We start from the raw sequence: 20,561 nt of genomic DNA on the forward strand, positions 1-20,561 counted from the left end.
TTATTTAGTATATTTTAGTCGCTAAAAATATTTAATTTTTGTCGATAAAATGTTTTTATTCGTTTAAAACATCGTCCAGTGGTAGCAAATTCAGGACCGTCCCTTTAAAGATACTACCCTTATAGTCTTTAACTTTTTAAATTGTCGGTTAATCTACTCGTGTAAGGAACCAGCCCAGTGGCGGATCCAGAAAATCCATTGGGGGGGGGGGGGGGGGGGCAATGACATGAGGCGGAATGCCAATAGAACTTTGGGGGAGGTTTGGAGGGGATCGTAAAATGAAAATTAATATATAATAAAATTATAACTGTCGCAAAATGTAGCGGGGGGGGGGGGCCCCTGGCCCCCCTATATCCGCCTCTGCATCCACTTAAATAAGCACAATCAAAATTGATTATTCTGTGATAATCTGACACGGATTGCTCTAGGTTTTAGTTGTCAAGACGGGGGGTTTTGGGGTTGTTATTGAAAAATAAATTTAGGATTGTGTTAAAAGTTTAACACATACGAAATTATAGTAAACAAAATAATTAAGCTCCTGCAACTGTTATGACGACCAGAATTGCTCCGAATGGATATTCTAAACAAGGAAATGTTAGCAAATTATTGTAATTTTAATAACTGAAAAAGGCTATATCACACAAAAACATGTTAAAGTTGAATAAAATATTTTATGTATCATTTTCTTTTCTTTCAAAACCTACATCAGTAGTTGACGTCTTCAGGATGAAATGCGCGGTCTTTTCTATTTGTCGTCTGTCACCACAGAGCTTGGTGTGAAGGGGAGTTTCCACGAGCCACTCAGTTTGTCTTAATCCTTGATAGGAAGGAAGGAAATATTTTATTTAACGACGCACTCAACACATTTTATTTACGGTTATATGGCGTCAGACATATGGTTAAGGACCACACACAGATATTGAGAGAGGAAACCCACTGTCGCCACTTCATGAGCTACTCTTTTCGATAAGCAGCAAAGGTTCTTTTATATGCACCATCCCATAGACAGGATAGCACATACCACGACCTTTGATATACCAGTCGTGGTGCACTGCCTGGAACGAGAAATAGCCCAATGGGCCCACCGACGGGGATCGATCCCACACCGATCGCGCATCGAGCGAACGCTGTACCACTGGGCTACATCCCGCCCCTAATCCTTGATTGGGTCATAGTGCTACAATTTCAACTTTGTAACAATATAGTTCATATATTTATTCTCACTGATACATTAAGAATTAGTTCATTGGTAATACTAACGTCTGCCATATATATATATATATATATATATATATATATATATATATATATATATATATATATATATATATATATATATATATATATATATATTCATTAACACGATCTCTTCTTATTTGGCAACCTGCCTATCAGACCAATTAGTATGCAATAATAATATTTTACGAGCTATCAGAACAGAACAGAACTTTATTCACTCAGAACACCAAACGGTGTTACACTGAGATGTTTACAAACATATATATACAATACGATGGCGGCTGCTGATTAAAATATACATGCATATAATTATATCTATCTATCTATATATCTAATCTATCTACCTATCTACCTATCTATCTATATATATATCTATCTATATATATATATATACACACACAAAAGCTAAACTATATTAGTTGAATAAATCTATGACAAAGGTGTGCCTTTTAATACACTATTAATGACATTAAGAAAAGTACATAGTTTCTTTATAATAGATAATTGTTTTGTGTTACAGAGCTTGTGTAATTTAAAAGTGTTTGGTCTGTTGATGTAATATTTATTTAGGTAGGTTAATCTTTCGTTAGTTAAGTGTGGACATTGAAATAGATAATGAAATTTATTACCAATTGTGATTTTGCAAAGAGGGCAAATTCTATTTTTTCGTTCAATATTTTGCCATCTGCCCGTTTCAATTGGAAGATAGTAATTGCTGGTTCTGAACTGACTGTAAATAATGCGTATTTTTTCAGGTAAGTAAAGAAGGTAATTTTCACAAGCATGTGCCGATTTAAATATTCTATAAGTAATACATTTGGGATATGTGTTAATATTTTCGTTCCAGGTTTGTCTGAATTGATCTTTTAAACGTTCAGTAACTAAGTTAATAAATGGGTAGAATTTTGAAAATAGCAATTAGTAAAAAAGTTAATACAATAAATAAAAATAATAACAAGGTTACAAGCCCAAAAAAAATTTGACTGCTCGGCCGAATATTTATATGATTTGGAGCATTTAAGAAAGACAGTCCAAAATTAAATAAGAGAAAGAAGAGAGGATCGGACTATTTAATAAAAAAAAGTAATTTCGACATTAAATTTTGAACGCAGATCGAAAAGTTTAAAGTCCAATCGATATGTCCACGCGAGTGGACTCGTTTAGGCCGTTTGGGTGCACAGACGAAATATCACCTAGACATGGGAGTCCACGCAATGCTGTTAGATCTACTGGTAGACCAGTAGAGCTAATTTTAATCAGATTGGGCGTCCGAACCTCCGGTATATGGGCACGTTAATAGAGTTCTTTCCCCTTACCTATAAATGAGGGCCCTATAACCATGGACGTCTGGACGGAGGAACCAGCCAAGGCCGGCTCTTGTACCCAGGACAGGCGTGCGCTACAACAGCTTGCTCTCAATGCGCACGTAAAGCCCTATGACCTGACCTGACCTCATGGACGTCAGACTCTGGGAGAACAGGTCATATTCACACGCCTTGGAAGTTATCTTGCAAAACACACACTCTACTGGAAGATCCAAATGAAATTACTATAACCAAGAGTTTTGTTTTATAATCATAGCTGATTACCGGCCTCGGTGGCGTCGTGGCAGGCCATCGGTCTACAGGCTGGTAGGTACTGGGTTCGGATCCCAGTCGAGGCATGGTATTTTTAATCCAGATACCGACTCCAAACCCTGAGTGAGTGCTCCGCAAGGCTCAATGCGTAGGTCTACACCACTTGCACCGACCAGTGATCCATAACTGGTTCAAGAAAGGCCATGGTTTGTGCTATCCTGCCTGTGGGAAGCGCAAATAAAAGATTCCTTGCTGCTAATCGGAAGAGTAGCCCATGTAGTGGCGACAGCGGGTTTCCTCTCAAAATCTGTGTGGTCCTTAACCATATGTCTGACGCCATATAACCATAAATAAAATGTGTTGAGTGCGTCGTTAAATAAAACATTTCTTCTTTTCTTCTTCATAGCTGATTGCTACATGTTGGGAGTTGAGAAATAACAACATACAATCCACATTATAACTTGTGTTGTCCATTCATTTAAATACGCCAGAAATATGAAAAGAAAGGTTACACGAAAGGTTGGACACATAATTATGTAGTAATCTAATTAAAATTAGCTCCACTATTACATGTGGATCTAACAGCAGCCCGTTGGAGCTCATGTCCACAAACCAAAACCGTACTTGCAGAATCATGCCAGTGATTTGAAAATAATTTGAAAATATTCCGAATTATCCTGAGGGTATACAACAGGTTTCGTGTGAATTAGCACATAATTTAGTCGTGGTGCACTGGCTGGAACGAGAAATAACCCAGGGGCCAACTGACGACCATGGCTAGTTGATTTTGAAAATCACTAATCCCATGGCTAGTCGATTGTTAGAAAATTCTAGAAGCCCAGCGGGGATTGATCCTAGGCCGACCGCAATCAGGCAATACCTTTACCATTGAGCTACGAGTATTAGCCAGTGCACCATGACTGATATAGCATATATGCACTGATCCGTTTGTGATAAAGTACATACAAATTATCCATTGCTACCGATGGAAAAATGTAGCTGATTAGTTACTCAATGTGCTCTAGTTGTAATAAACAATGAAACGTTACGAACATGATCCAGTAAGGTGCCGCGAGTTATCTCCCTATACAACGATGCGATACCCATTTAAAAAATAAAAGCTAAAAATGTGAAATGGAATTTTAAACTGATAAATTCATAACATGAAAAGTTAAGTTAGTTTTGTTTAACGACACCACTAGAGCACTGATTTATTAATCATTGGCTACTAGATGTCAAACATGGTCATGTTTGATTCAGAGAAAACACGCTATATTTTTTCATTAGTAGCAAGGGGTCTTCTATATAAACCATCCCAGAGAGTAGCACATACAACGGCCGTTGATATACCAGTCGTGGTGCACTGGCTGGAACGAGTCATTACATGAATAAGCCTACTTAAAAAAGATAATTTGCTTTTTTCTATAACATTAATATACACTTGCACTGCTAAACCATTGAAAATATGTCCTTTACTTTCCGGTAATATCCCGATGCACGTAGGTGTATATGTTGCCATAAAACAAATATATTGGGTCTCGTATCCATACCTCTATACGAAAAGGGTACTTTTTCCAGGACTGGATTTTAAAATCATGAATTTCAAGCATCATTTAAGATTTTCAGGACGAGCCAGATCCCGGACAGTGTACAATCATCCAGTACTTGGCCATAACATTTTACAAGCAGAGAACATTTTAGCCAGAAATACGAAATTAATATATTTTACTCTCGTAAAAGGTAGAACACATGTTGATGCACTGAAATCGAAATGAAAAATATTAAAAGTATGGTTTTCTATCAATAGACGGCTATTTCTCGTTCCAGCCAGTGTACCACGACTGGAATATCAAAGGCAGTGGTATGTACTACCCTGTCCGTGGGATGGTGCATATAAAAGATCCCTTGCTGCTAATAGAACAGTAACCCATGAAATGGTGACAGCGGGTTTCCTCTCTCATTATCTGTGTGGTCCGTAACCATATGTTTGACGCCATCTATCCGAAAATAAAATGAGTTGAGTGCGTCGTTAAATAAAACATTTTTCTTTCTATCACTAGACCGTCCTCAAATAAATATCGCACACTGCTTTCTGCCATTATGAATAAGATGTTCCCACTTATAAGCCTTTTAACAACTAAATAAATTACTAAAGATATATTATGGTTAGAATATCAGTGTTTCTGGTCGCTTTATTTTGCAAAATGTATATACTTTTTGTACATTATTTTACCTACAAAAGTATGACCAACATCTTATATCGACAAAGTGGATTTTTACATGGGCCACGGTTACATGTTTTGACCCAAAAAATTTTTATTTAACGACGCACTCAACACATTTTATTTACGATTATATGGCGTTAGACATGTGGTTAAAGACCACACAGATATTGAGAGAAAACCTGCTGTCGCCACTTCAAGGGCTACTCTTTCAGATTAGCAGCATGGGATCTTTTATATGCACCATCCCACAGACAGGATAGTACATACCAGATGTGGTGCACAGGCAGCAACAAGAAATGGCCCAAATGGGTTCAACGACGGGGCATATTATTAATAATCGGCTACTGGATGTCAAACGTAATTATGACTCTGGTCGGAAGAAACCCGCTACATCTTTCCTAATGCAGCAAGGGATCTTTTATATGCGCTTTCTCACACAGAAAAGCATATAAAACGGCCTGTCAAGCTGCGGTGCACTGGTTGGAAAAAGAAAAAAAATCAGTTGAATGGATCCACCGAGGTGGTTCGATCCTGCGAGACAAGCACCTCAAGTGAGCACTCAATCGACTGAGCTAAATCCCACTACTTTTACATGGAGGAATCTGGCAATGTTTTACAAGTGGGCCGGGAGTAGGGTTCTTTTTTTAGTTCTCACATATATGTATCATTAGGTTATTTTGTCTGTGTGCCGTAGATCTTAAATGAAACCGATTTACCCTAATCTAAGTAAGGGTGTTCATCTAACCTCACCATAATCCCCAATCAATTGACAAGGATGCATATACACCAATTAAGATATTATAACAAAATGTATTTAATATATAGCTTTAGGAGATAATCATAAGCAGTTCTTAAAGGTTTGCGAAACATCTATTTGGATGCCCACAAATAAAATTTAAGATTAGATGAAAATAAATAAAAATAAATATACGAGGGGTAGCACAGTCACTCAAATACACTATTGACTCTACCTACCAAATGAATACCAATTTTCCAAGCGGTCAGAATAACCAAATTAATTATTTTGTTTCTCAAGGAAGCTTTCCACCTAATTTAGTTGGAAATGATCTAGTAGTTTTGAACAAATTGGTTTAAATGCACTACAAATAGGGGATCCATTAACGACATCAAAAAGTTTCCCAAAATAAGACTGTTCGGTTATACAATTTCTGGAAGTAGAGAATGTTTTTTTTAAAACAGATTTACTATTCCCACTTTGAGCCCCACCCGTCAAGCACCAGGACATGTGATAAACTAATTCACAAATGTCTCTGTGCCAAGTAAGCTTACAACTAATCTCGTTAAGACGTGATAAAGCAGTTTGAGATAAATTGGCTTTATTTTCCTTTTGGGTCCATGAATTAATTTGTTCACGTACCACGAAATAATAGCTTAAATACATTTCTCTTGTACAACTACAGTAAACTTCACCCCATCCCTGGAAGGAAATGTTTTATTTAACCACACACTAAACACATTTTATTTACGGTTATATGGCGTCAGACATATGATCAAAGACAACACAGATATTGAGAAGAAACTTCATGGGCTACTCTTTTCGATTAGCAGCAAGGGATATTTTATATGCACCATCCCATAGACAGGAAAGCACATACCAGAGTCTTTGATATACCAGTTATGGTGCACTGGCTGGAACAAGAAATAGCCTATCCCTGGAGACCAAACTAATAATTTTACATATTAGAGACATTCAGTTAGATTTCTTTATTTCATTTCAACTTATTTTCGTGCTTATATCCTGGATATTTCCAATTAAGGTTCAAGCACGCCATCATGGGTACATACCTCAGCTATCTGTCCAGGACCAGAGCTGCCAACCGCTAGCCACAAGTGAGAGTAGGATTCATGACAAGCTGAGCGTAGCAAATGATATTCGAGTGTAGCATGGCCAAATGTCATAAACAGTAAAAGAAACAACCCGACAACGTCATAGTAAACGCAAGATTGTGTCATGCTATTTTTAGCATAGATAACGCTGGTCGGTTATGGAATACGGACATACCCGAAATGTAACCAATGATGTCAAACAAGTCGGGCGACATGTAACTAATGATGTCAAATAAGTCGGGCGATTTTAACAGGATTATGAATTACCAGAATTGTTTTTAAAACAGCATTAAAATGCAATAAACCCACAATTACTTGTGCGATGTGATCAATACTAAATTTGAATGCTTATATTCTTATTTCAAGTTAAAATTACTTTATTCCTAACTGGCATACGTTCACAAGCAATTTTCTATATTCACGGCATGTAAGCGTAACGTAACTAAAGGATGATTTATAGTATGCGACACTGGTGTCGGCCTACAGTTAAACTACGTCGGTTATTGAATACATCTTACTATAACCGTTTAACAATGGTTTTTAATCCGTAAATTATACCGTTTTATGTTGGAATAATAATAAAAAAAGCCACAGAAATGATGAATTCAAGGGTTTTTTCAAACGAGTGTAGCAAACTACGCCCAAAGAGTATCAGTTGGCAGCTCTGCAGGACAGTGGGTTAGTGAGAGATAAGAGGGTGTTAGTGGTCTTACACCTACCCACTTAGATTTTCTAATGACCATTAGCTCTGTGATGGTGTCCGTTTGATGTCCAGAAACCAGTCATCAATCAATCACATTAGAAAACGCTCATCAACATTACCTATATGGTTAAAAATATCTTGATACATATGAAAGTGATATATCCCACTAGAACAGTGGGACACGACACTTCCAACGCCATCAATTGGTGCACTGCAACTTACACGAAGGTCAACCAGTTTTGAGCAATATAAATTGAGACCGATTATGGATAATAAATAGAACATTAAACTTGCTACCATTTCTTAGTTTGTCACAAATAATTTCACTCTGGACATAAACAAATAGAAGCTTGTTTAATGACAAAAATAGTGGTGCTACAATAATGCCATAGCAGTTACGTAACTTATGTCATGGTCTTCCAGCACCCATTAAGAAATTTAGGACACCAGCTAATGGTCAAGGGACATTATTCCACATTTGAACAAATTCAACTTTGTCATAATGAAGTAACCAAAACTGACCTGTACAACTTTGTATGTTAAACCAAGTTGGGAACAATAGCAAAACACACAGAATATTTATACTTTTATTTACTTTCTTTAGTTCAATTGTACTTTGCATTTCATATATAATAGAGGTGACACAACTGTACAAACCATACTACTTTAAAGCCAAAATAAAGACTTCCCACAATACAAATATTTTTCAAAATTTAGCAGTGCTGCCACAATATACTTTAATAAACTGTAGCTCAACTTGAAATGGTTATCCTTTTCACACATTTCTTTTTCTAAAAAATGGCACATGAAACTTGGAAATGTAATGTCATTTTTTTCCAATAACCTATCGACTAATATAGTGCAATCCCAAATGGTCACAGGATGCAAGGTTTTTGATTGGTCTACATAAAATGATTTTTATTTGTTCATAGCTACAGAATGTATTACTTTTGCTCAAGTTTAAATTCAACAAGATTGATACTGTTCAACATTTAACAAATGTCTAAAACTATTAACACTTTCTAGAAACTGGCAGTGGGATTTAAAATTCAACTGATGGTAAATTGAAATCAATGTATGAGGAGTAATTTTCAGGTTAAACCGTACAAAATGTATTTACAATCAAGGACAAACCTATTTATTTATACTAAATGGTTACCAGTTTATCAGTCCCAAAAACCTTATCACCATAACAAATTTTTAATAAACAGTTTAACACTGATTCAAGACACGACCAACTGTTTTGGTATTAATTTATGTATTTTAATGAGACATACAAAGATATTTTTTAAAAACCTGTAAATAAAATTTGGTCTACATGAACGGACAGACGTCGATGACAGATGATCTGAGTAACACGATGACAGCGATGATGATGGAACAAGTGAGTCTTTAATGTCTACACTAACTACCAATGATGTATATATACAGTCTATGTGGTCTTCTGAGAACCTTTCTTTCCGATCAGAGACTTGTGAATATGTGGGATTACACCTGAAAGGTAAACATCACAAAATTAGCACAGAGCAAACCATACAGCATCGATACCACCATTGGTCAAATGCATGTGAACATAATATATATTTAAAACTAAGTTAAGAATATTTTAAAAACTGTTGAACAATAAACATTTTAAGTACAGATAGTTGACTTAATACAGATAGTGTGTGTGTGGTGTGTGTGTGGGGTAAAAGTAGAATCCCATTTTTAAACAAGATTTTTAAAATTAAAGGGTGGTAATATACTCATTTGCTTATATAAAAGAAGTTTGTTTTGTTTAAACCCGCTACATTTTTCCTAATGCAACAAGGGATCTTTTATATGCATCATCCCACAGCATTTGATATACCAGTCGTGGTGCACTGGCTGGAACAAGAAATAGCCCAATGGGCCCAATGGGCCCACCGGCAGGGATCAACCCCAAATTGACCGCTTTACCACTGGGCTACGTCCCGCCCCTGTTGGTATAAAAGTCGTGACTATTTTAGTTTCAGCCATGTTTGTTTGTCACCAAGCACCAATAAGCGACACTTGATTACACTCAATGGTTATTTCTTGTGTATGGTACATATTTCCCTAGAATAAATTTAGTGGGGTTTTACTATTAACTTCAATGTTGAGTCAGAAAGCATATCTTAATTATCATGTGTGTGAATGTATGTACACCATCTTCTGTAACTGTCCTTGACAACTTAAAATTTCTGACCACTAAGATCTGAAAAATGGCATTTACAAATTATATTTATAGACATTTTGATGACATGATGCCTGTCAAAGTGACCTAGTACAAATACTGAACACTTACCACCACCCGCAATCGTTGCCTTAATTAATGAATCCAATTCTTCATCTCCTCTGATGGCTAGCTGAAGATGACGAGGTGTGATACGTTTTACTTTAAGATCCTTACTTGCATTCCCTGCCAATTCAAGAACCTGTAAAAAGTAAATGACAGCAGTAAAAATGCTGTTGGCCTAAATGTTTTGGAGATGAAGGGATCATACTGAAAAGAATATAGTTTCAGCAAATTTTCACACATGTAGAGTATTTATATGTATATCATGCATTATTCATAAGTGTCTTCATAGACAACTAGCCAAATGCACATTAGGGGAAATCCCATGAGAACTGACAATTTTCAGATTTTCGTTTATGAACCAACAAGCACCATTAACGATGCAACAATCATATTTCATTTTGTATTAAAAATCTTCCATTATTTATACTGACAAATGATGCCCAATTAAATTCAGTGTGATTTTATTTATTACGTCACGCATTTTCTTTTACTAAACACCAAATTGTTAAACTTGTTTAGCTAAGTATATAAATATGTAGGTTAAAGTATTTTTATATTTACTAACCCGACTGATTATATATATTTTTAATACACACACAAGCCTGGAACACAACTGTTCTATAACACGGGTTATCGAGTTTGCCAAGAACTGCAGCTAGTCGAGAGAGTTTGTGTAAACAAACAACAAGTACGGAACTGGAGAAAGACTCAATTGATGAAATGCCGAAGACGAGACGGTACTCCGGATCACCGAACCTGCCTCTAAGAAGTCCTGGCACCCTGGATCAGCGAACAACGGCAGTGCGGTAACATTACACATATGATGATACGACAGTGGGCCATGTACATCTGCAAGACCAGGATAGACCCGAACATTCAAGGCATTCAGCAAATTGTGTTCCAGATTTATGGAAAGAACTTGGTACTCCACCAGAGAACATAATGCACAGAAGCTACCAGGTGAAGTCGACAACAAAGTCAAATCATTTCACCAGTTTGTAATAAAGGAAAGGAAACTATTTCAGTTCGATGTGGGACAGATCAGCAACATGGATGAGACACCCAAGATTTTGCATAACCTATTTTGGTTTGCACAACCTGGGGTTTTTTCCTTATAATTAAAAAAAAAAAAAAACAACTTAATTTGGAGAAATGAGACTGGCAATGGTAAGTAGAAAATATATGTATACAAATGTTTAAGAGATTTTAAAATAATATTAGGACTATTGTAATAAATTACCAAAATATAGTGAATGTCAGGCTTGACCTATTATATAAAACACAGCATGTGTGCATAAAATGTGAATAAATAAGAATTCACTACAAGGCAATCTCTTTACCATTAATTTTATAATATTAGTCTTATGTGTATATAATGTTATGACATTTAGTCCTAAGTGTGAGACTGTGCCATCTTCCTTGTCTGAAGAACTGGATACTGATACTGTCATTATCACTGTCGTCGTCACTATCCGATTCGGAATTAGTTAATAATAGGGTCATAGACTACGGTCCAGTTCGAGAATGTAATGACCATCACAATATCACCATTTTTGATTGGTTAAATTCGGCTACAATGCCTTCTAACAACCAACGGGAATGCACCTATTTCGCAAGATATTCATACAAACTTGACTGGTTACGTTATGCGCTATGAAAGAGTACTGCATCGGGAACAAGCCCAATGTTTGTACTCGCGATAAAAATATGTTGGTACATTGCCAGGACTAATCATTCGGTAAATCGGTTATGCCAAATAAAATGGCATTACCAATGCATGAACGAAACAGTCGTTCGTGCAGGCCTCAATCTAATTAAAATTAGCTCCACTATTACATGTGGATCTAACACCAGCCAGTTATTTAAAAATGACGAATTATCCTGAGGGTATACGATATGTTTCATGTGAATTACGAATGCCGTATTTAGACCAGTAGAACTAATTTTAATCGGATTGCTAACAACACTGCGTAGTCCCCAATGTCCAGGTAACATTTCGTCTGTAAATAATAATTTAAATATTGACCAATCACACTTCGCCTTTTATAACGTTATTTGGGAGCATACAAATTCTAAAAATATCGGGCGAGTCTATTTTAGTGGCCGCAGTACAGCGAACCATACCAATACGTACTGGGTGGGTTATCAGTCTTCAATTTTACATTAAAAATTATTTATTTATTTATAAAATTAAAAAAAAAATACATCAGTCTTCAGTTTTACATTACAAATTATTAATTTTATAAAATAAAACATGTTTTAAGGCATTCGTAATTCACACGAAACATGTGTATACCCTCAGGATAATTCGGAATGTTTTCAAATTATTTTTAAATCACTGGCAGGATTCTGCAAGTAAGGTTTTGATTGGTGGAGATGAGCTCCAACTGGCTGGTGTTATATCCACATGTAATAGTGGAGCTAATTTTAATTAGATTGTGCAGGCCTGTACCAGGCAACAGAATGGTAGTTAGAAAGGGGACGCAGTCCAGGTGAAGTAGCAACTCAAAACCACCCACTTTAGATAACATTATAATGTCGATGTTATCAAATACCCGGCGGCTGATTTTCTGTCAGAACCATGCCAACAGCATGAAATTTTCTGACCAATCAGAAGGCTTTACAGAGCACTCTAGGTGCAATCCACATCCATTTGCGTCAATAGGTTGTCTAATTTTTAGTGTTAAATTGTGTTCCAATTCCTATCAAGTCAGTCAAAGAAAGTACGGATCATGGTACACCTACTGAAAAGGTAAGTCTTTGTGCCTCCTTTGATCAAATATCATAATACGTATTTGAAAATTAAGATCGTATTCATAATTTGAAAAGTACGTGGGGAGACATTCAAGAATATTTAAAGCATGCGGTCACTTCCATTGGGTTAGGGCGAGTCAATTTGTGTACTACCTCGTATGTCAGTGATGCGTCGTCACGTGACCGCAATATAGCCTGCTGATTGGATGATTCTCAGATGGGTTTTAGTTTGTTTATGCCGACAATGGGAGCTGCAAGTACAATCAGCTGTTAAGAATTCCCTGGGGTTGTTTGTGTAGAAAAGCTTCAAATAAACAGATTTTTAGCTAATAAATTTTTTTTTGAAATGGGGAATATATATTTAGACTAATTAAAAAACATTCTTTGATTTTTTGTGCATTTAATTGCTTTTAATAACTCTTTATGGAATATTATTTAAGTGTAATGATTTGTTTGTCTATTATTTTTATTTTTTACCTCATGAATTTTTTGATGATTTTTGGCTAATAAAAATATTTTGAGATGGGGAATATATATTTATTTTTGATGTAGTTATGGCCCTAACTTAGGAGCTGTGAAAATTGTTTTCCGGACTTTATTCAAAAGACCCTTAGTTATTGAGTTGAAATGTGTATACATTTATCACTTACTGTCACAGATCAATTTTGACTTCCATAGCGATTTACCCAGTTTTAACAGTTATGGCACTTGAACTTAGGAGACTTAAAAATTAGTTTTCTGGATTTTTTGCAATGCCTGGAGATATCAAGATGAAATTTTGTATACAGCTTTACAGATCAAGTTGAAGTTTCATGGTGATTTACCCACTTTTCAGAGTTATGACCCTTGAATTTAAAAGATACAAAAAGTATTTTTCACTGCTTTATGAATTCATTTGTCTATTATTTCCTGTTTTTTTCTTCAGTAAACATGGCATCCAAACCTGATCCTGATAATCATTTCACAAGGAAGGTCACCTATCAGCTCTCACCGGAAACAATTAAAAAATAATAATTCTTTTCAAAATGGTGGCTTTTATTTTGAATTATTTTCACTAACACTGGCGAGACGTCGCAGTCATTTTCAGGGATTGATAGCTGATTGTGACAGCAAATTTGATAATAAATTTGATCATTTTACCAACAACGAAATCACCAAATATTGCAATATGAATATTTTGTGGGGTGGGGAAGGGTGTTTAAATTCTGGTCAGAAAACCACTGTTATCAGGAATAAGACAAATACTGGACAGCTGACCACAAATGCCATTAAGTAAACGCGACTTTCAATTTTTTGCCTAATTTTAATCACCATTAACTGATCTAAAAATCATAAAAATGCAGGAAGGATGAAATAGTCTTGTTCCGTGCTCTCATCAGTCATACATAGTTGACCCATTCATTTATCTTAACCCGAGTACTGCTGGCGAGATATCTCGCCCGACATCACGTAGTCGATATACTGAACACTGCATACAGTGCATTCCCCAATTCATATTTCCCGCCGTTTTGCACAAGACGCTCACCGAAAACGGAAATATAATTAAAGAAAATTACCAAATATTGCAATATGAATCGTAGTTCGGGTTTAAAAAAACAATTCTGGTCAGAAAACCACTTATCGGAAATAATGGACATAAATACTGGACAGCTGGCCACAAATGCCCGCAAGTAAATACAACTTTTTCGATTTTTTACCTAATTTTAATCACCATTAGACGATCTAAAATAATAAAAATTACAAAAAAAGACACGAAAATAATACTTACCGATTCATATATGAACTTTATTTCATGTATTTATGACATTCAAGTGAATATATGTGAGTAAAAATTATAAACTTGTACCCACTCAACGTGGTTTTTGTTAAAAATTAATCCAGTAGTCTATAAGAAAGATCCTTCACCTCAATGTGAGCATTGTGACAGTGCACCACATTTTGGTGGAGTATAAGTATTTTAAAGAAACTCAAAAAGATATATTGGCCAACGGAATGTGATGGAATCATTTCGATTCCATCCAGAATGTTTCACAATTTTTACTCTAAATTTTAATCTTATACATCTGTGATATTTGTATTTTTGCAGTTCTTTACACTGCTTTTATTTGACTTGAATATTTATATTGATGTTGATCATCACTTCATGTTTTGACTTACCATAGTTTGACACCAATAGCCAAAGAGTGTCATTAAACATTCATTCATTCCATACAATTTGATCCACTATTAGTGAACATTAGCATATTAATGTTTATATTTCGTAATCAACTATCACTATGTTTTGCCTTTTGTAAAATTAGACATTTTGACTATCCTGTGTAAAATTTCCTCACTTTTCAGCCCCCACTACACATTCAGCCCCATAACCCAGGTCGTTTTGGCCCCGTTTATTGTAGTTTTATTAAATCAAATTATTCAGTCACTTGTGTTTTGTTAAATTTTATCACAAGTATTGTAATTTATTTCTCTCTTTTTGTTATTATTTTTAATTAAACATAATATCTGGTAAAAACACCAGCAATGACAAACCTGATGACCTACCTAACAACACTTGGTTGCTGAGCTCCGACCGGACTGTTCCCCAGTGGTCGGCGTTTCGACAGTCCGTCAGAACAAACAATGACGTTGAAGGTAAATATATCAATACATAATAACTACTCTTGCAGGACGTATTCTTTTTTAAAAGGATAATTCTATTTATATATGAGTACGGCTCAGATCATGGGTACACTGAGTGTATGTTGAACAAAAAAAAATCAATTTTCAAAGAATATGTAAAAAAAATTCAAAGTTGCTTTTACAACTATGTCCAGGAAAGACTTTATAGAACCTAGTAGGAGCAAAGTTTGCTATGTTTGGTTTGCACCAAGTTCAGGAAAAAGCTAAAACGACAGTAATAGTGGGTAAAAACCATGGCCATTTTGTTACATCATGACGACTACAAATTTTGATCAACAAATGCCCCATGTACAAAAGCAATATACAGACCATAACTACCACCTAACATAAGATAAATACTCTTGTTAATTTCTCATTAAATTGTTTCCATGTATATTTAAGTAAATTGCATGATTTTACTGGCGATAAATCTACATTCCGCTCATAACCATTAGTGTCTTATTTACATTAATGCTAGACGACGCATGTATCTACTGCAACAAAGTGTTTGTTCGTCACAAAGACCACATGGCTTAATATGTACACTTTAGTACTGTACACGGGAAAAAACTGAGATTTGTGATTGTAAAATTACGTAATTTATGGTCATATATATAACTCGCAAGTGATTGGTGTCCTGTGCGTTATGAGCGAAAGAACACACGCTGCAACTTTGGGTAAAATTGTGATATGTTGTAAATTTGCTTAATACATTCCACAAGTTGTTTACTAAAAGCAACGCGTCATTGGTTTGTGCCAAGCACGTTGTGATTTACAAAGAGAGCTTGATCTGCGTTCGTCTGTTGGTTTTGACACGTTATGAGCGGAAGACAATTTGATCCAGGGACGTTTTTCTTCAATTTGGTTGATAACCGAGCAGTGCACACGAATGGAAGGTTAGTATTTCTTTTGTTAATGTTTCTTCTTTTTACTTGACACTGTGATAAATTTTATGATGATAAATGCATTTTTGATGGTCATTCTCTCACCATTAGAATCGCGTCTTCGTTATGAGCAGAAGTGATAGTTTGCATATAACATGCCTAATTAATTAAACCAGCTTTATGTTGGTGCACATTAATGAAATAGTGCTTGAAATATATCTGTCTAATTTTTGTAATAAATAAGCAAATTTTAACCCAATTGTAACTAATGGTATTCTGCTCATAACACAGACACCCATTTTATTATAATTTTTGGAGTCTTTGTTATGAGCTGAAGTGATTGTTTGCAAATCAATGTGCCTAATTAATTAAACCAGCTTTATGTTGGTGCACATTATTGAAATAGTGCTTGAAATATATCTGTCTAATTTTTGTAATAAATAAGCAAATTTTAACCCAATTGTAACTCATGGTATTCTGCTCATAATACAGACACCCATTTTATTTTAATTTTTGGAACCTTTGTTATGAGCTGAAGTGATTGTTTGCAAATCAATGTGCCTAATTAATTAAACCAGCTTTATGTTGGTCCACATTAATGAAATAGTGCTTGAAATATATCTGCCTAATTTTTGTAATAAATAAGTAAATTTTAACTCCTGGCATGCTGCTCATAACAGACTCCATTTATTTGTTGAAGTACAAGAGTACAAAGCTTAGAAAAAAGCCTTTTATGTTGTCTTTTGAAATATTTTGAACTTTAAATTATCACCAATGTGATAATCCACATCCTTTTGATACTACAGATTCAAAGTGAGGTTGAATGTATTGTATAGTAACACCTCTCACCTGTATGGCCCACCTGTGTCTACCTTTAGAATTTTTATTGCCCCTAATTGCCACCTGTTCTAAAAGATGTGTTAACAAGACTAGCCACTTTGTTCTTTGTAGTCTTTGTAGGTGAAACAAAAAAGGGTTAAAGTTCTTTTATTTTGTGTTTGATGTACTTCTATTCGGTAATCAAAATCTTTGAACAGAAAAGTTTTAAGCAGATGTCTGAACAGTCTTTTGAGGATTATTTTAGTTAGTCTTTGTTGTGGCCGAAAAACCTTTAAATAATCAAAATCCATCTTTTCATTGGCTATTTATGTAGGCATTTTCATAACCATAGCAACCACAAACTTTAACAAAAAAATGCTACAAAAAATATTGACTTAGTTGTTTTATCTATAAACATAACTTTTAGGTATCATTTTATGTTAACCATTTAAAGTGTTTGTTTTTTTTACATTTTAACACTTTATTACAAGGAACCTGGAAGTAAAATACAATTAGACCAAATTAAATAATATGTGTGGCTTGGGTTACCTGACCGATCCTAACCCCCTCACCCCCTTTTGCCATTTGTGCCAAAAAAAACTTTATGGAATGTACAAAACAGATTTAAGTTTTGGATTAAATTACTTAGTTATTTAAACCTCATGAAAATTTATTTGGATGTTGACAACAAACCTTGTAAGATAAACAACAGCACAAACATGAAACAAATGTGGAGTTTTTTCTGTTTACATTTTGTCAGTACATTGTACAAGCTTGTTATATAATGTGACATTTTCATATTTTGCAGGTTGAAAGTGTTGATGATGATGGAACAGAGCTGCGTTTCCTGAGGACATTTCTATGTCATGTCTGATGTATTGGACACCTCGTTTTTTTTTATCCAATAAGATCCTGGACATTATGCCTGTTCCAAGGATTTCTTTTAAAGACACAAATTGCCTACATGATTTCTGTTTAGTATTGGATCCCAATGATCAAATTACAAGTTTTATTCCAGTGATTGCCAACTATTTTTTTCTCATATTTCGTTTTTTTTTTTTTCTTCTCCCAATCATTAAAGTAAGATGTTATAACTTAACACTAATTGAGAGGCAATATTATCCTGCTGAGTATATTTACAGAGCTTCTTCTTCCAATCTTTTATATTCATTATAAAAGTGAACTCGAAATATTACAAAGATTCAGTTTTTAAAAACATATTTTACCGGTTTTCTGTGTCACAAGTCTATAGCATATATATATATATACTAGTACATTGTATTTTTTTTTTATTATTATTACTCAAGACAAGCTAACACATCCTAGGAATGATTAAGTCATTCTGTCAAATGGGGTCACATCTGTATGATTTGCAGTGTTTTATGATGTATTTTGGCATAATCAGTGTCTGTGTTATGCGCAGAAGGTGATTTGAAATAGTCTTTCTACTTCAATGTGTGCTATTGATTTTGGGTTATCATAAATGATGAATAAATCTATTTCCATGTACTATATTGTGTTCATTGTTGTATATGTCCAATGGTGTTAGTTTTCTTTACCTGGAAACGTTTTTTTTTTAATCTGCTGCTCATAACGGTGTCTATTTTACAGTGTCACTTCTAAACTTTAAGTTTATACACAATTTGGGTTTTTTGGTGTCTTCACAGTCTTCCACTTATTCATGTTTGTTTTTGGGTTTAATTGTGAAATGACCTTATTTATTGTCAGTTACTATGCATCACAAGACACCATGTTATGAGCAGAAGATATGCATGTCTTGCTATGAAATGCTCCGTCAAGAGCAAAATTCTTATGTTCTTGATCTGCAAGTTATAAATCTACATAGTTTAGATATCAGTCAGTAAATTAGTGTCATTTCACATGATTTGTGCAAAGTTTAATATTTGACCTAGGTGTAACAGTTTCTGTACCCATGATCTGAGCTGTACTCATATGCTTCAGCTGACATCTATATAAGAAATTACTTTAAAAAACGATGTATATTTTCCGGTGGACGAATCGACTGGAAAGCAAAGAGATGACTACCGGAAGGTGCAAGGGAAAACAAACTGAGACAGCTACGAGGCAAAAGAAGTGACGTTACGACGGAAAAATACCCGCCCGGTCCCCGGGCAGATATTATACCGACAAATGTTTAAGTTCGAGCTCTGGGTTGTTTTTGCAAAGTGGACAGGCATACTACTATACTATTTTCAAGGGACCGATATTCTCAAACAAATCAATCCAAAATCAATAAATGAACCATTCAGAAGATTATCTGGATAGTCTAATTGCATGCCCCATAATAGCCATATCACTGGGTTCAAAGAAATGTAAACATTAATATCATTGGCTGAAGTTAATAGGGTAGACCTGTATTAGTACAAATGTATGTCAACACCACACTGTCTGAAATCTAAGCCAGGAAGGACAGATTGTCTTTGTTTGCAAACAATGACAGAATTCCGGTTTCAACATGGCCGCTACCCGCCATTTTGTCACCCGCGAATTTTGATCTGCTGGGACAAACATGCACTGAAAAGGGATTTTTTCCAAGTTAAACAATACCTAAATAATGTGGCTAACAAAGTATAACCATGCGAAATGTTTAAAAACATGAAAAAGCTCAGGAGAATGCTGGCGAAAAAATCCCAGTCGAGGTGATGCAAAAACTACTCGATACGCTTACCAGCTCTCGTTATTTGTAAAGTTTTGAATGAAATTTTTAACCGACATCATTGAAACCTATTTTTTCCTTTAAGAGAAAGGTTACACTTACTTCTGCAGTCAGATACTCCAAAATTGCTGCACTGTACACCGCCGCTGTTGCACCAACCCGTCCGTGACTTGTCGTCCTATTTTTCAAATGTCTATGTATACGACCGACAGGAAACTGCAAAAAAATAGCATTCAGTGCGTAATGTTGCAAATATTTAAAACGTAAATAGGATAATAGAACAGTTCGTTAGCTAAACGTTCCATAAATATATACAAAACATACCTGTAGTCCAGCTCTAGCCGATCGAGAAACGGCCTTAGCTTTCGCTTTTCCTGAATCTTTTCCAGCTTTACCTCCGGCCTAAAATTACAAAATAGTATAGCATTAATGCAAAAAATTACATTGCCAGTATACAAAAGACGTATACGAAATACTATAACGTAAACATAAATTTCCGATGAATAATATTATTGCCGATAATAAACAGATTACATACCATCTTCGATAGTCTATTCCGGTTGAAATCCAACAATATCGCTTGTCCGCCAAAAACAGCGTCAGTTTGAAGATCACGTGACCTAATGCGCCAATGAGGTGTCCATCAATCTTTTGTTTCGTTTGCGATTCGGGTAAATGAATCGGCAAAAGTATTATAAATTATGACATAACACACTACTTACAGTGTGTACAACACGTTACAAATATTATAGTAACTGCTACCTATATTGTAGCAATAATAATTGAATATGTATTTATTTACATCCAAGCCACGAAGGGATATAACTCTACTGGGGTATATTGGTGCATAGTAAATTCTTTTTTTATTTAAGAGGGGG

At 35.1% G+C, this 20,561-nt stretch overlaps 2 protein-coding genes across 3 annotated transcripts in view; both read right to left on the reverse strand.

Moving 5' to 3' along the window:
* LOC121378535 (dual oxidase maturation factor 1-like) overlaps window positions 1-8,019 on the reverse strand; it is a 42,935-nt gene extending 34,916 nt beyond the window's left edge. The window contains exon 1 of one of the 2 annotated variants that reach the window (XM_041506751.1): window positions 6,848-8,019. The gene's annotated coding sequence lies outside the window, so the exon portion shown is untranslated. Of the gene's footprint in view, window positions 1-704; window positions 727-6,847 lie in introns of those variants that run through there. The other variant, XM_041506752.1, reaches the window with a different exon arrangement.
* A 146-nt stretch (window positions 8,020-8,165) lies between these two features.
* LOC121378536 (histone H2A.V) lies at window positions 8,166-20,305 on the reverse strand. The gene is made up of 5 exons (XM_041506753.1): window positions 20,222-20,305; window positions 20,008-20,085; window positions 19,786-19,899; window positions 9,898-10,027; window positions 8,166-9,086 (listed from the first exon to the last, which is right to left on the reverse strand). Exons 1-5 carry the CDS (start codon window positions 20,222-20,224, stop codon window positions 9,025-9,027), a joined length of 387 nt encoding a protein of 128 aa, XP_041362687.1. The 5' UTR covers window positions 20,225-20,305; the 3' UTR covers window positions 8,166-9,024.
* Between the last annotated feature and the right edge of the window lie 256 nt (window positions 20,306-20,561).

Source organism: Gigantopelta aegis, chromosome 8 (genome assembly GCF_016097555.1).
Source record: "Gigantopelta aegis isolate Gae_Host chromosome 8, Gae_host_genome, whole genome shotgun sequence".
NCBI lineage: Eukaryota > Metazoa > Mollusca > Gastropoda > Neomphalida > Peltospiridae > Gigantopelta > Gigantopelta aegis.